General features: G+C 33.4%; 2 protein-coding genes across 3 annotated transcripts; both read left to right on the top strand.

Annotated features, from left to right (window-relative positions):
- The first annotated feature begins 825 nt into the window (after positions 1–825).
- On the top strand, positions 826–4,470 carry LOC101267033 (GDSL esterase/lipase At5g33370). Its single transcript, XM_004242333.5, has 5 exons — positions 826–1,145; positions 2,204–2,331; positions 2,526–2,768; positions 3,189–3,441; positions 3,986–4,470. The coding sequence occupies exons 1-5, from the start codon at positions 914–916 to the stop codon at positions 4,213–4,215; spliced, it is 1,086 nt and encodes a 361-aa protein (XP_004242381.1). The 5' UTR covers positions 826–913; the 3' UTR covers positions 4,216–4,470.
- Positions 4,471–4,517: 47 nt separating this feature from the next.
- Positions 4,518–14,209, top strand: LOC101267320 (uncharacterized). Of its 2 annotated transcripts, XR_742141.4 has the most exons (17): positions 4,518–6,042; positions 6,135–6,240; positions 7,619–7,687; positions 7,851–8,027; positions 8,133–8,206; positions 8,664–8,766; positions 9,164–9,206; positions 9,565–9,627; positions 10,004–10,233; positions 10,404–10,524; positions 10,605–10,699; positions 10,875–10,988; positions 11,060–11,230; positions 11,853–11,996; positions 12,074–12,219; positions 12,697–12,854; positions 13,511–14,209. XR_742141.4 is itself a non-coding variant. In XM_004242334.5 (16 exons), the coding sequence occupies exons 1-16, from the start codon at positions 5,973–5,975 to the stop codon at positions 13,660–13,662; spliced, it is 1,878 nt and encodes a 625-aa protein (XP_004242382.1). In that variant the 5' UTR covers positions 4,518–5,972; the 3' UTR covers positions 13,663–14,209. The 2 variants fall into 2 exon arrangements, 1 of the variants encoding a protein (XP_004242382.1); XM_004242334.5 differs by lacking the exon at positions 12,697–12,854.
- Positions 14,210–14,257: the final 48 nt, after the last annotated feature.

Genomic DNA, 14,257 nt, shown 5'->3' with positions numbered 1-14,257 from the left:
GGAAGAATAGGTCAGATTGTTAACGGTTGCAATCAACTGTATTCTCAAGTGTCCCCTGGCCCCTGCTTCTCCTCTTTTTCAATCTGTACTGGATCTCATCACCTGTCTACCACTTAGCTAGAATTTTGGTAATTAACTTTGTGCTCTATACTTCTTCCCCATAATTTGGTAATCAACTCTCTGCTCTATAATGCATGCAAGATAAGCGAAATTCTTGTTTATTTAAGTGGTAAAATTCAACCAACATGGGTTGTGGTGCAATGGTGGGCAATGAAGGAGTCAGAAATTTCACAAAATATAGCACAACAAAAACTCATTTAAAAAAATAGAACTCGTAAAATTCAAACACAAGATCACTTCCTCATAGTAAGGAGGTGAAACCATTGGGTTATAAATAGCTTGTTATGGTAAGTATGTCCAAAATATGTTATTTAATGTATCATTTTACTTGTATATACAATAATTTTTTTTCCAACGAAAGGTATCCAATTGAACACCCTAACTACCATGTGGCTATACCACGAGAGTGCTTCACCCTTAATTAGAGGTCTCAAATTCGAATCGGAAGCCATACCCATTGAACCTGCTCTAAATTCGCCACCCTAACTAAGTGAGAGACCAATGTACTGATGAAAGGCTTAGCTTGAAGCACGTATAATGAAGGGCAAACTAATTAATTGTTACAAAAATGTAGTTTTGTTGCTAAGTTGGCCCCCAATTTTACTCACTTTTGAAAGCCGCCTATTTAATACATTTCAACTAACTAAGAACAATAATCCATATTCCATAGTCCTCCCCTTTAATTTCCTATATATATAAATAAATGTCTCATTACTTTATATTATACTATTAATATAAATCAAAATAGTTTATTACTAGTACACTTATCTTTCTACTTACTACTAGTCAAAAAATGCCTACTGCTACTATTTTCCTACTAGTATTATTTATTGGAAAATTGATAAGTTGTAGTGAGGGTGCACCTCGTGCTTTCTTTGTGTTTGGTGACTCTCTTGTTGATAATGGCAACAATAATTATTTACTAACTTCAGCAAGGGCAGATTCTCCACCTTATGGAATTGATTATCCAACTCATCGTCCTACTGGTCGTTTCTCTAATGGCTTCAATATACCTGATCTTATAAGTAACATTCTCAACTCACTTTTTTTCTTTTTTTTATACGAAATGCGGATTTAGAGCCTGTATGGCTCAGCTTAAAAGCTGGTCAAACTGACTTAAAAGCTAGTTTTTGACTTATTTAACTGTTTAAGCCAAAAGTTAAAAGCTGGGGTAGGGGTACTTTTTTTTTTTTAGCTTATAAGCTGTTTTAAGTTGACCATATTTTTATGTTTTTTCCCTTAATACTTTTATACAATTTCCAAATGAACCATATAACCCTAACATCTCTTTCTTCTATTTTTCCCTTTTCACGTTTGGCATAACAATTTCAGCACTTTTTTCCAAACGCATAACTGCTTATTTTAAAAATAAGTTTCAGCACTTTCAAAAGTATTTTTTTAAAGCTGCTTTTATTAAGCCCATCCAAACGGGCCCTTAGAGTTCGATTTATTATTGAGTTCGCTTTTATCTTGATTCATAAGTGTAGGTATTATTCGCACTGTCTAGCCTTTTGGGTCATATTTTAAATGATGTCGACATTGACTACCATAGTTAACTAGTTAAGTTTGTCTTTAGAAGTAGCTGGATGAATTATCATTTTTTGGGAAATAAATTTATATTCTGTGTATACAAATTTTAAAAATTTGTTCAACTTGAAATGGAGTTTTTTTTTTTTTTTTAAAAAAGTAATATTTTTGGCAAGTGACAGTTTGTTTTGGCTAATCAATTTGAAAAGCACTTTTATAAATATTAAAGCAATAATTTGTGATTGACCAAGGTTCATTAAAAGAATAGATTTTACTATTAATAGAATACTTATTCCACCCCAACCTAAAATGTTTGGCCAAACTCTTCAAACTTGGTCACATAGGCTATGAATTAAATAGTGGACTAGAAAGGCCAATTGTGCAAATGGGGATCTAATTTAAAGAGCCCAGCTACTTCTAAATGCAAAATTTAGCCCACTTGACTTAGAGGGATGTGATTTAAATAGTAGCCTAAAAACGTCCAATTGTGCAAATGTCCCAAAAGTGAATCTTATTTAATTTCTTGTTATTAATTAATGATAATATGTATGGACAGGCCAAGAGCTTGGTGCTGAGGCTACATTGCCTTATTTGAACCCTGAGCTTAATGGAGATAAATTGCTCGTTGGAGCAAATTTTGCTTCTGCTGGAATTGGAATTCTTAACGATACTGGAATTCAGTTTGTAAGTACAATTATTCTATTTATATTTTGAGTTGAATATTTTAAATTCACGCTCAATAAGAGAAATAAAGATTTTTCTATATGAATCTCAGACCTCTAGTTAAAGAATTAAGGAGCAGCCTCATCCACTGCACCACATCCATTGATAATATTTTAAGTGCTTTTAGTTCATTAACTTTTTTTTTGTTGTTGTAGGCAAACATAATAAGAATATCGACACAATTACAAAACTTTGAACAGTACCAAGCACGAGTGAGTGCTCTTATAGGAGAAGAACAAACAGAGCGGCTAGTAAATGGAGCACTTGTTCTTATTACTTTGGGAGGCAATGACTATGTCAACAATTATTTTTTCACGCCAATTTCTGCGAGACGACTTCAGTACAATCTTCAAGATTTCTCTGTTTATATCATCTCTGAGTATCGAAAGATCTTAATGGTAATTGATCAATATAAATGATTTTTCATTTAACTACGTGACGTTATTTTTGTCAGTAACAAAGAGAATGACACATGTTTATTAATTTGTATAGTAGAATTGAGTCTGTTGATTGTGTTTTTAGTTGTGATAAGACTTGCAATAAAAAGTTTCGCTTTTGCCTGTGCCTATTTTGTGGCAAAATCAATTTGTTTTTTTAGTAATCCAGGTTGTGCACCTAAGTTTACATAGATTAAATTTTGATTAGCTCTAACACAACTTTAGAGCTATGAACGGATTAGATCATGACCTGCTTTGTAGCGAGATTTACGATCTAATTCGCTTTATTTACCACCTCTATCATCTACAATATCAAACTTTTTAAGTATAATCTTTGATAATTGTAATGTAACAACAACAAAAACATCAAATTGTTTGCAGAGACTATATGATTTGGGAGCTCGAAGAGTTTTAGTGACAGGATCAGGTCCATTAGGTTGTGTCCCATCTAGTCTAGCCTCAAGGAGTGTCAATGGAGAATGTGCTGAGGAGCCTCAAAAAGCCTCTGCAATTTTCAACCCTCTCCTTGTCCAAATGATTCAAGGACTCAATCAAGAACTTGGCTCTGATATATTTGTTGCTGCAAATGCTATGGAGATGCAGAATGACTTCATCAAAGATCCCCAAGCTTTTGGTATATCACTTTTTTAATTTATGTTCGATATTTTATTTTGCGGTTTGATTAATTTAAATTCGCTCGGTTTAATATTGTCTACTAAAAGCGACTCATTTTTATGGGGCGTGAATTTGAAATTTATGTTTTAATGATGGAAGAGTAGTTATCAATAGATTACACACTATAACATGTTAAATTTGTAATTTTTTTTTTTTACCATGTACATAGTTTTAATTCTGATTAACATATAGACATGTTTGTGTAAAACAATTTTATATAATATGTTTTAGTAAATTTCTAGGTTTATTTTTTAAGTTATCAGTTTTACGTGCTATAGACGACTACATAAAGTTATGTTTTGTAGATCTATTAGTCTCTTTTTACGATATCAATAAGAAGTTAATTAACTCATGTTATAGACAATCACCTAAAATTATTTTTATATAATCTAATGGTTTTAAAAAGTAACTTACGACGATTAACGTTAAGTTACAAATTATTGTTTAATGATATTGATACATAGAAAGTAATTTACTGTTTTTAACTTTTAAACAATGAACAGGTTTTGTAACGTCAAAAATAGCATGTTGTGGACAAGGACCCTATAATGGAATAGGCATTTGCACATCTTCTTCAAATCTATGCCCCAACAGAGATTTATATGCATTTTGGGATCCTTTTCATCCTTCTGAACGTGCCAACAAAATTATTGTTCAAACACTTTTTACTGGTTCTGATAAGTACATGACACCAATGAACTTGAGCACCATTATGGCTATTGACTCTCTCTAAATCCAATTATCAAATTATATACTTAATAGGTATCTTCTTGAAATTTTATGTTTTAAAGTTGCTAGCTAACTCAATGCAACTTTATTATATGTATTATTGTAATTTTGTACTATATGTTATTTATAAATTTATGATGAATTGTTTTAAAGTTGCTACCCAAGTCAATGCAACTTTATTATAGTTATAGTTGGTAATTTTTCTATATATTTACATATATGATGAATGAAATGGGAAATGAAATGTTTTTTTTTCTAATTTATAATCATTTAGTTGTTAATGTATACAAGTTTAAGGTTTTCTTTTGTATATTTTTTTTTATTCACAAACTTGAAAAGCACACATGAAAGAAGCATTTGTTATTTGAGTCATCCTATATTAAAAATAATAATATCTCACATAACAAAAAGTTAAAATAAGAACAATTTCGTTGCAACATCAACAATAATTTGAAGTGAACCAAATCATATTTGACATCAACAATACTTTGAAGTGAACCGATGCATAATTGACAAACTTTTTAAATTACTTCTACATATATTTCTGATACTCCTACATGATTTTCTTTTGTCAATTACACCAACATACTTTTATATCTACATTTGCTTGTGGTGTGATCAAAACTTGAAGTAATCACATTTCTAATAAAATTAACAATAATGTAAAAAATAAAAGTTTTTTCTTTAATTACTGTGTAAATAGTCTTTTACTTGTAGAATTCTTATTTCATGAGACTAAAAAAGGAAGAAAATTGTCACGACTTTTGCACGATATTAAATCACGTTATTTTAACAAATTAGAAATTATATATGAGATTAATAAGTTAAAAATTTTATAGTAGGAGGAGTTGATGTTTTAGAGAGTTTTTGGTAGAGTATGTCTATTTTTGTTTCGATAGTATGTTTATTTTGAATCTATAAATATAATAATCTTAAATATTTTCAGTCGTTTGTTAAAGTGGAACATTTTTTATCTAACAAGCAGAATGAACTTAAAAATTGATAGTGATCATTGAAAAACATAAAACAATAAATCAAAAGAAAAAAAGTCTATCGATTTTTGAACCAATTGAAAAGTCAATCACTTTGAGCCCAACTCAAATAAAACTGATCGCGCTCAATTTCCTCCCGCCAAATGTTTGAAAAGATAAAAAACCGTTTAAGTTGAGTCATTTAAATACTATTCAATTTCTTTTTATGCCAACCAATTAGGTTCGATCGATTTTTCAGTCAAACTTTTAAAAATATATTGATCGAGCTCAATTAACTAACTGACATTCTTTAAATTATATGATAACAAATCAATGATTCGATTGAGTTTTTGATTGATTTGAAAGTAACTTAATTTTTTAAAATTAATTTTATTGTGCTTTCTAAATAATTATCACTAAATTTTTTAATTTATTCAACTAGTTGAACTAAAGATGCTCTATTTAATTTTTTTGATGAATTCACATATTCAACAATACATTATTACATATTTAAAGAAATAAAATAATAAACCTATGAGTTTAAATAAGAAATAATTTTATTTTAGCTAAAAACTCATTTTTTACGAGTGAATATTTAGACGGTGAACTGTCAAGCAAACCTAGAAGAGAAGACGCCCCAAGTCATAACCTTTTTTCCGTTTTGGTGTTAAAATTCTGCTATAATTTTTTTAAAAGTTAGTTATTTTATTTTTTTCGCATTTTGTATATGAATTTTCGGAACCCCATTTGTAAAAAAATGGAGTAGTATGTATCTTAGGGTTGTGAGAAAATGGGGGAAATTAAAGTTCCATCATTAGTTGACTTGTGCATTTACTCAATTAGAGATGAACTCATTCAAGGTAATTGTTTGTGTTGTTTATGGGAATCATAATTTTTGTTATTATATATTTTGCTATTGCTTAACATTTTTTGTTTTGGTTTTTATTTTCAGTTGATGATCTTAATCTTTCATCAGTATTGTATCGCCTTCCTACGGAGTTGTTCGATCAGTTGCTGTTGCAGTTACCTCCGTTGGCATTGCAGAAATTACAACAAGGGTTTTTATCTCAGCACTCTATTATAGATTATATATGTTTCTTTAAACAATTTTTGTTAATCGTGGTGTCTGTGTCCGCTTGTGTACACCCTGATTGATTCTATCAGGTACCTGCTGCCTCTCGCCAGCTCAGGTACCGGTAATATCCACCAAGGCTTGGATGGTGGAAAGAATTCACTTAGTATTTCTTGCCTCTTACGTGAGATTTGAACTTGAGACATCATAGTTTTCAACGGATTTCATTAAACTATAGGAATTTTGAGAATCCCTATATTTGGAGAACCCTTTTGAGTATTGGATTGCAAGATAGGTTGTTAGATCAACTATGCTATATATTATATGTGTTTTTACCAAACATATTTTTATCCTAAAATATTTTTTTGCTGTGGGTGGTGGATTAGTGGTGGTTAAATTAAATCGACCCTCATTCTTTATCACTGCAACAACAGCGTGAGCTTACACTAGAAGCCAAATTCACATAGCCGGAGTTATTAAAAGATCCCTATATTTATTTTTCTAATAACCGCGGTGTCTGTGCGACTTTGCTTTGCATCTCAACTAATTCCACGAGGTATAGGTACCAGTAAAAATTTTTCCACCAAGGCTTGGGTAGATGAGAAGATACCGCATCGTGTTTTTTTGCTTCCGTTGAGATTTGAACCTGAGGCATCACAGTTTTGAACCCACTTCATTTAACTATTGGAACTTTGAGACTCCTATATTCGGAGAACCCCTGTGTGTTTTTAATGAGAAGTAATTGAGTTTTGGATTGGAAGTGGCTCCATTGGAGCTGAATGGATATTGAAATTCATACTGCTGACTGACTAGTTTGGGATTGACCACATTGTAGAGCCTTATTTAAAATAGCTGTGACTTAATTATCCACATTGTACGTTCAAAAGCATGAATATAATTACTTATCTCCATTTTGATATGCTTTTTATTGAGTTGAGGGTCTTTGTAACCTCTCCACCTCCCAAGGTTGGTTAAGGTCTGCACATACTCTACCCTCCCCAAGCCCTACCCATGGGATTACACTGAGTATGTTGTTGTTACTCTCAGAGAATACTTCTGCTCTCAAAAATCTATTCTCTCTTTTAATCTACTGAAAGCTCTTTTGTAATTACTTCTAAACCAAAAGGCCATGAATAAAAGACGTATAGTTTGAAACTTTTGGTGCATCTGACAGTTTGAGGAATTGGTTTTGAATTAAGTGTGATGAAGCTAGTTAACTGTGAATTGATCAACATTTTAGGTAGATCATATGTATAACTGATATAGGTGGTTGATATTATTTAGGTTTTTTTATATGAACCTTTATGTAGTGGGAGGGGTGCATTATAGTGCCTGAACTTTAACCAGAAAATCTTGTGTTGCAGGAAATCTGTTATCTTGGATGATCATGAGCTTTTGACTGACGGTGTTGATAATCAGAGAAAGCGTAAAAGGTCTGCATCTGTAGAAATATAGGAATTAAGTGAGTTTTTTTCAGCTTCCTGGTCATAAAGAAAGAGTATGTTACATCATGGGTAATATTTGTAGAGGTTGCCTGGATATACATGATCTGCAAATGATTCTATTGTGAATGGAGCTTGAAATATATTTCTGCAGATATCTGAATTTTGAGGAAGAGTGGAAAAATCTGTATGAAGCTCGGTGGCCTGCTTTTGGTTGGAGGAGTAAGAATTTCAGGAGTCAGTCATCTGCCAGATCAGCAAACCAAAAAGAAGTAGAGTGTGAATCCGCAAATGACTGGCAACAGATGTATTGGGAAGCACATTTGCAGAAGTATGAACATCAAATGATCTACTTATTGGTGGTTACCAGTTACCACTATTTTAAATGGCTTCAGTTCACCTGTCATTTTAAAATTCTACATTTTTTGAGGAACAGTTGCCTGGATACAGCAGCAGAGTTGACTTTATTCCCATCTTTTCATGGTCGGATTAGTGAAATAGAAGTTCCAGGTAAGAGATTCATGTTGATTGATGTCTCTTATCATCCATCACACTACTTTCTGGCAATCATTTTTTGGCAGCCATGCCCAGATTCTTCTTCATGCATCCTCTTTTAGATGCTGTCTTGGGTTGAAATCTAATTTTTATATTGAACATTCAAATCCTCTGATGGGGTAACTTTTCTTTCTTCCTTTTCTTCTTGTCTATTTGGGTAAGGATTAAGGAATATTTTATACACACATTACGTGAAAGCTATATTTTGGACAAAGGGTTTAAATTGGATTTTGAAGAAGTTTGCATCTTTTCATATGCCTTTGTTTTGTCTATATTTTTGTATCACAAGTAGTATTTGTATGCAGAAGTCTTTCCCTGTTCTGGAAAAAATGTAACTCAAGAAAGTTCCACAAAAATGCCCTAAACTAGCCATAGAAGATTTAGTTGATACAAGCTTCTTTTGTTTGTGCAGAATCAATCTTAAACTATATTGATCATAGGGGAGGCATCAGTAGATTCACCTGTGACTATTCCAAGTTCGCTTATCATTGCCAACAATTTGGATCGTATGCCAGGTGTATTTTTACAAAAAAAATTAATTCTGCAGGTGTTATCTCTTCGGAGGACAATGAGCCTCATGACAGAAATATTATTAAATGCCATATGCAAATAAATGTTCCTATTATTCTGAGTCATCATCTTGAACACTGCATTTGTGAAGTTTCATTGAAGGTTGAAACTGGTGTTCTCTCCTCTGCAGTTTTGTACTTTCTTTTCCTTTTTTTCCTCCTTGAAACAGGGTGTGTGCAGAGTAAGTGGTTGTTTTGAACATTAAAAGCACAAATTTGAGCCTTCAAGTGCATTTAGACCCTTCATTGCAAATGATATGTGCAGCTACATATTGTGTTTCAACTACCTTTCTTGATGTTCTCAAACATAACTCATTTTTTAATTACATTTGTTTGATTGCAGGCACCTGAGATTGCCAAATGTTCTGTGTGTGGAAGAAACTTGTGTAAGTTGTAGTGTTGCACGTACTGTGCTCTATATGTTCTCTATTTCCAATTGAAAGTCCAATTTGACTTTCTAAGATCAAGCAGGGCATTTTAATTTTTAAATTGAAATCATATATAAATGTTTAACTACTTGACGCAGATTAAAAAAAGCTTCTAATTGATGATACTTGTGTGAAATTTCAATTTCTAATTTTGTCGTCAAATAGAAAAAGAACGTTAAAAGCAAGTTAGGAAATGCTGGTTTAATGTATATTCAGGCATAACATTAAATATGCAGAGAAGAGATTAATTGATTTGATGACATATAAGGCTTCCTTTTGTTTGTCTACATTATTACCTTATATTTCTTTGTTGCAGCTTTTACTTAGAAATGCAAGGTTGGAGAGTTTGGAACTACAATGGATTAAGTCTTATATGCATGTAAGTTTAGTTCTTTTGTATATGTGCTGTACATCTTAGCTTTCAGGAAAAAGCAAAATTTACATGTAACAAAACTAAGAAGAGGAAAGATTAACCTGTAAGAAACTGTTTGACATAAGATTCAAGACATGCCATTGGCATCAGATCCTAATATATACTTTGACATACATTTATTTCTGGAATTCAAGTCAGAACTAAATGTGTGAAACATAATTGTTGTCTCAAGTGCTTGTGCATTTTCTGTTTGGCATCTGTAGTAATAATGAAATTTGCAAACGTTTCTTTGTTTTGAACAGTTATATCTTCTGGATTAGAACTTGTTATGCTGAAGAATTAACTATTTACACTGCTTTTCTTGTGGCTTTCAACCTTACAGGTCGAGGGGTTATGCAAACTCATCAGCCAGAACTATCGATCCCTTAAGTCAATTAAATTCATGCATTGCAAGTTTACAGTTTCTTCTCTTGATGCAATTTGTGACTTGCTATGCATGCACAATCCTCAAGCACTTGGGATGCAACATTTCTCAATCAAGACATCAAACTTCCTAGAGAACAACTTTCAATCCTCGCCAGCTGGACTGATATCTTTGCTATCATCAGGGAGGTATAGCGGATTTCGCTGCAGCTTCCATCAGCTTCTTTATTCAACTGTTCTATGCTTTATTCTCATAATGATTCCATAGACTTACATTCTGTGCGACATGGTAGATTCCATCTACTGTAACCCACTAAGTGATTCCATAGACTTACATTTGTGCATCGTGTTTCTGCTAGGTCCTTGTCTTCACTATGCTTATCAGACAACCATCTTCCTCGCCATTTTGCGAGGAAAGTATTTGATACCCTCGTTGATGCTTCATCTGGTATTACCGTTCTGGACCTTTCAGAAAACAATGTGAGTAACAATATTTGCTCTGCTTTTTCTATTATACTGATGTAATCATTAATCAACCTATAGAAAATTTCACACTGCAGATCGCGGGATGGCTTTCTCATTTTAAATATAAGAACAGAAGTAGCACAGATGGGACATATAATTCATTGAAGTCATTAAAGGAGCTTAATTTAAGGTATGCTTTGACTTTTCTATTCATGCCTCAAAGAAGTCTCTTCTCATACTGAACAGCCTTAGCATAAGCAGTTCCACAGTAAATTTGATCACAACCGACTTAATGAATCACGAAAGGCGTATTTGTATTGTCATCTTCACTGCAATACAAAGTTTACTTGGTTCTCCAACTTCAGGAACTGCAATCTACAGATGGACGATGTGGATTGTCTCAGATATGCTCTAGTCCACGTACCTAATCTGGAGCAACTCGATCTCAGTGACAATCCTATCGAGACTTCTGGAATCAGGTTTATTGAATTAAGCCATCAGTATTCAGTGACCAACTTGCCAAGGTCTCACAAGTGCGTTTTTCTTTCAGGTGTCTAATCCCCTACTTCAAAGAGACGTCCTATAAATATTTCCCCCTTGTCGAATTGAAGTTGGAAAGTTGTGAGCTTACATGCTTTGGAGTTTGTGAACTTCTAGAAGCTCTTTCATCTTTGAGAAAACCACTGAATTTTCTCTCGATCGGAGGCAACTCTCTTGGCAGGTTGGTAAAATGGATACAATTACAATATTATATTCAACTTCCGTAATTCTTCTCCTAGATAGATGATATTTTCTGAGGGAAAGCCACAAATGACCCGGAGAGTTTGTTTATCAGTTGGCCTTCACATGCTTTCTTTGTGCTTTAAGTTTGTAAGAGTTTCCACTTTATCAGCTAAACTTGGGAGACATTCTAAGCCTTGTTCTGGGTTAAATTGATCCCATGTTAAACTGCTTGGCTTATAAGGTGAATGCCGTCATGGAAAATTTGCTGCAAATCTAATCTTTACCTTTTGTCCCGGGAGTTGTATATCAGGCTTTTTCATTATTTGGTGCTTTGATAGTTTTCCTTTTGTTATGAAGTTAACTCTGTAATAGGATCACCAAAATCTGAGAGCCTCTTGCATTTGATTTCTTGCTGACTTTTTAGATCTCAGATCTCCTTTTAATCTTTGGTAAATTATATCTCGTTTGACACCGATCACACTGCAGAAGCTTATCTGTGCGATATATACCCTTTCTTACCCTCATTAGACACTTCCAAGCTTTCTTTCAAAATTTTGATGCTTCCAACCTTTTCCATGGGACAGCTTTTGATATAACTCATTTCCCAATTTTTTTTGTAGTGAAATAGGAACAGCACTAGGGAAGTTTCTATGCTGTGGTATTCAAGCTCTTGATATTGAAGACATTGGACTAGGTTCTACTGGCTTCATGAGAGCAGGCCAAGCGATAGTGAAGGAAACAAAGCTCCACTCAATCAACATAAGGTGAAATGGAGTTTTCATTGAAAACTTTAGCTTATGGATTTTGAACTGAGAGTAACATGTTCATTAAACTTATGCAGCAAAAATCGAGGTGGAATTGAAACTGCAAGATTTCTGTCAAAGCTTTTCTCTCATGCTCCAGATCTTTCAACAGTAAATGCAAAATACAACTTTATGCCCAAAGAATCTTTGTCAATCCTTTCCTCTGCTGTAAAAGCTGCAAAAGGTACAACATTCTAATGCTCAGTTTCTTCTCTCGTTTTGGTTTCTCTCTGTTGCATAAGTTTCTTCCTTTTGTCAGTTGCTAATAATGGGTCGATAAATTGTGACAAAGTCACAACCTTCTATTTAGCATGTGACATATCTCTTTTGCTGATTTTTTTGGTTTAAGTGAATGTAAAATTCTATCAGAAAATAGCAATAGAGATGAATGCAACCCATCTACAAGAGCCTGACAATGAATACAGAAAATATCAAGCATGTGAAATTGAAGAATGAAATCTTACTATTATATAAATTATCAAGATCTGTCTTTCTAAAAAAAGAATAAAAAAATATTAAGATCTATCGTTTTCCCAAGGAAAGATAAGTTACTCCATTATGGAGCTAGTGTTGCTAATGGAAATATTTTAGCCCTTTAAATAAAAAAAATAGACAGAAACGCTCAAGAAGAATAATTTTTCCTATTTAATATGCAACACAGGAAGCGTCAATATACACATGTTTGCGGTTTCACAGTTTGAATCATGCTGTGGAAAAACATTTGGTGTTTAAGTTCGGAGGAGGGTAGAGGAGCAGGCCTATACTCCCCTGGAGTTCTGAACCTGCTGTTTCCTTACGGAGTCCACTCAGGCTAACAAGGTTATGCCACGGGCTTTCTCCCATATGAAAAGATTCCCAATTTAGAGGTTCTTTTTGTTAGTTCACTATAATACACAAATATGCATGCCAAGCTGGACTTGGTGTGAAAAGAAGTTCAAACATTTGTAAGTTAATTTCAATTGTTAGCTTTAAAAAAATTGGCTGGAAGGGTAAAATTTAAATTTATGAATTCGAGTTCAAATATTAGTTACAATTAGTTAGTTGGCTGAAATTTTGGATGGAATTGAGATATGTATAAGAGCCTCAGTTTTAGTTTCACACAAGTTGGTGGGAATCGAATCACTTCTGCTCTCAACTTAGCTTTGCTGAGTTAACTTTTCCTTTTTTTTTTTCCTTCTTTTAGCACTCTACTGCACTTTCACACACACACACACTTGATTTTATTATACTTTACTTGGGCCGTGGGTCTACCGTAGACAACCAGAGGCCTTCACAAGGTAGGGGTAAGACTATGTACACACCACACTCCCCAGACTCTACATGTGGGATTACACTGGGTATGTTGTACGTTTCTATAATTTTTTGAGAAACTAGAAACGAAATGTGAGTTGAGTAAATGCATGTTAAAAGCTTTCTGCGCCTTCTGTGTCATTTAATTGTGGGATTCATTGACCTTTTTCTTTGCTATTGATTAGGTAAACTGGAGCATTTGGATTTGAGGGGAAATATCATATGTGGACAACAAGTTCATTTATCTGAGTTGGCTGAGTTTCAAACCAATGGATTTTCTATTTTGGAACTCTCTTCTTCACCAGCTTTAAATGAACCTTATGATGATGATCCTTAATTGCTTCATGAGGTTTCTGATGTTGTTGTCAATCATGTTTGGTAATTAAGTGGAGAAAGACGGACGGGAACAGTACCATTGTGATCTCCTTCTCTGGCGCTTGCTTGTATGAAGGTTTAAGGCCTTTCTCAAAAGATTTGGTCCAACAATAGTTTCATATAAAGATGTGATTTGCCTCTCCAAGTTCATTCCCCCACCCCCAGAAACAGTTGAGCTGGTTGTACTTAAGCTCCAAGGTTTTTACCCCAACAAATCAAATTATATCTGGGAAAAGGTGTTCTATTACAAGTATCTCCATCTGTAATTTTTTTTCCAGATTTTCAAAGTCTCTGATGGAGGGACGAGTTGTTGTCACCGAAGTTTGAAGTTGAATACTAGAAAATATTCCATCTCAATTTGTGCAAGCCTATTTTCTTATTAGTTCGTCCAAAAGGAATTACATCTTTCGTTAGGTTACAAAGTTTTAAAAACCTTTTATTCTAAATTTTGTGTATAGTCCAACACAATTACATAAATTTGGATGGAAATGAAGGAGTAATCATCATTATGAGCTGTGCTATTTTCGTAAGTTCTAATTACATAAATTGTGTAAGCA

Source organism: Solanum lycopersicum, chromosome 6 (assembly GCF_036512215.1).
Source record: "Solanum lycopersicum chromosome 6, SLM_r2.1".
NCBI lineage: Eukaryota > Viridiplantae > Streptophyta > Magnoliopsida > Solanales > Solanaceae > Solanum > Solanum lycopersicum.
This window is presented reverse-complemented; position numbering and strand designations above follow the sequence as displayed.

Excerpts from the sequence above, each read along its gene's own strand:
- LOC101267033 (XM_004242333.5), top strand. The coding sequence starts at position 914 with ATGCCTACTGCTACTATTTTCCTACTAGTATTATTTATTGGAAAATTG. Across the intron at positions 2,332-2,525 it reads ACGATACTGGAATTCAGTTT|GCAAACATAATAAGAATATC; the intron begins GTAAGTACAATT and ends TTGTTGTTGTAG. Across the intron at positions 2,769-3,188 it reads AGTATCGAAAGATCTTAATG|AGACTATATGATTTGGGAGC; the intron begins GTAATTGATCAA and ends AATTGTTTGCAG.
- LOC101267320 (XM_004242334.5), top strand. The coding sequence starts at position 5,973 with ATGGGGGAAATTAAAGTTCCATCATTAGTTGACTTGTGCATTTACTCA. Across the intron at positions 6,241-7,618 it reads TTGCAGAAATTACAACAAGG|GAAATCTGTTATCTTGGATG; the intron begins GTTTTTATCTCA and ends CTTGTGTTGCAG. Across the intron at positions 7,688-7,850 it reads AATCAGAGAAAGCGTAAAAG|ATATCTGAATTTTGAGGAAG; the intron begins GTCTGCATCTGT and ends ATATTTCTGCAG.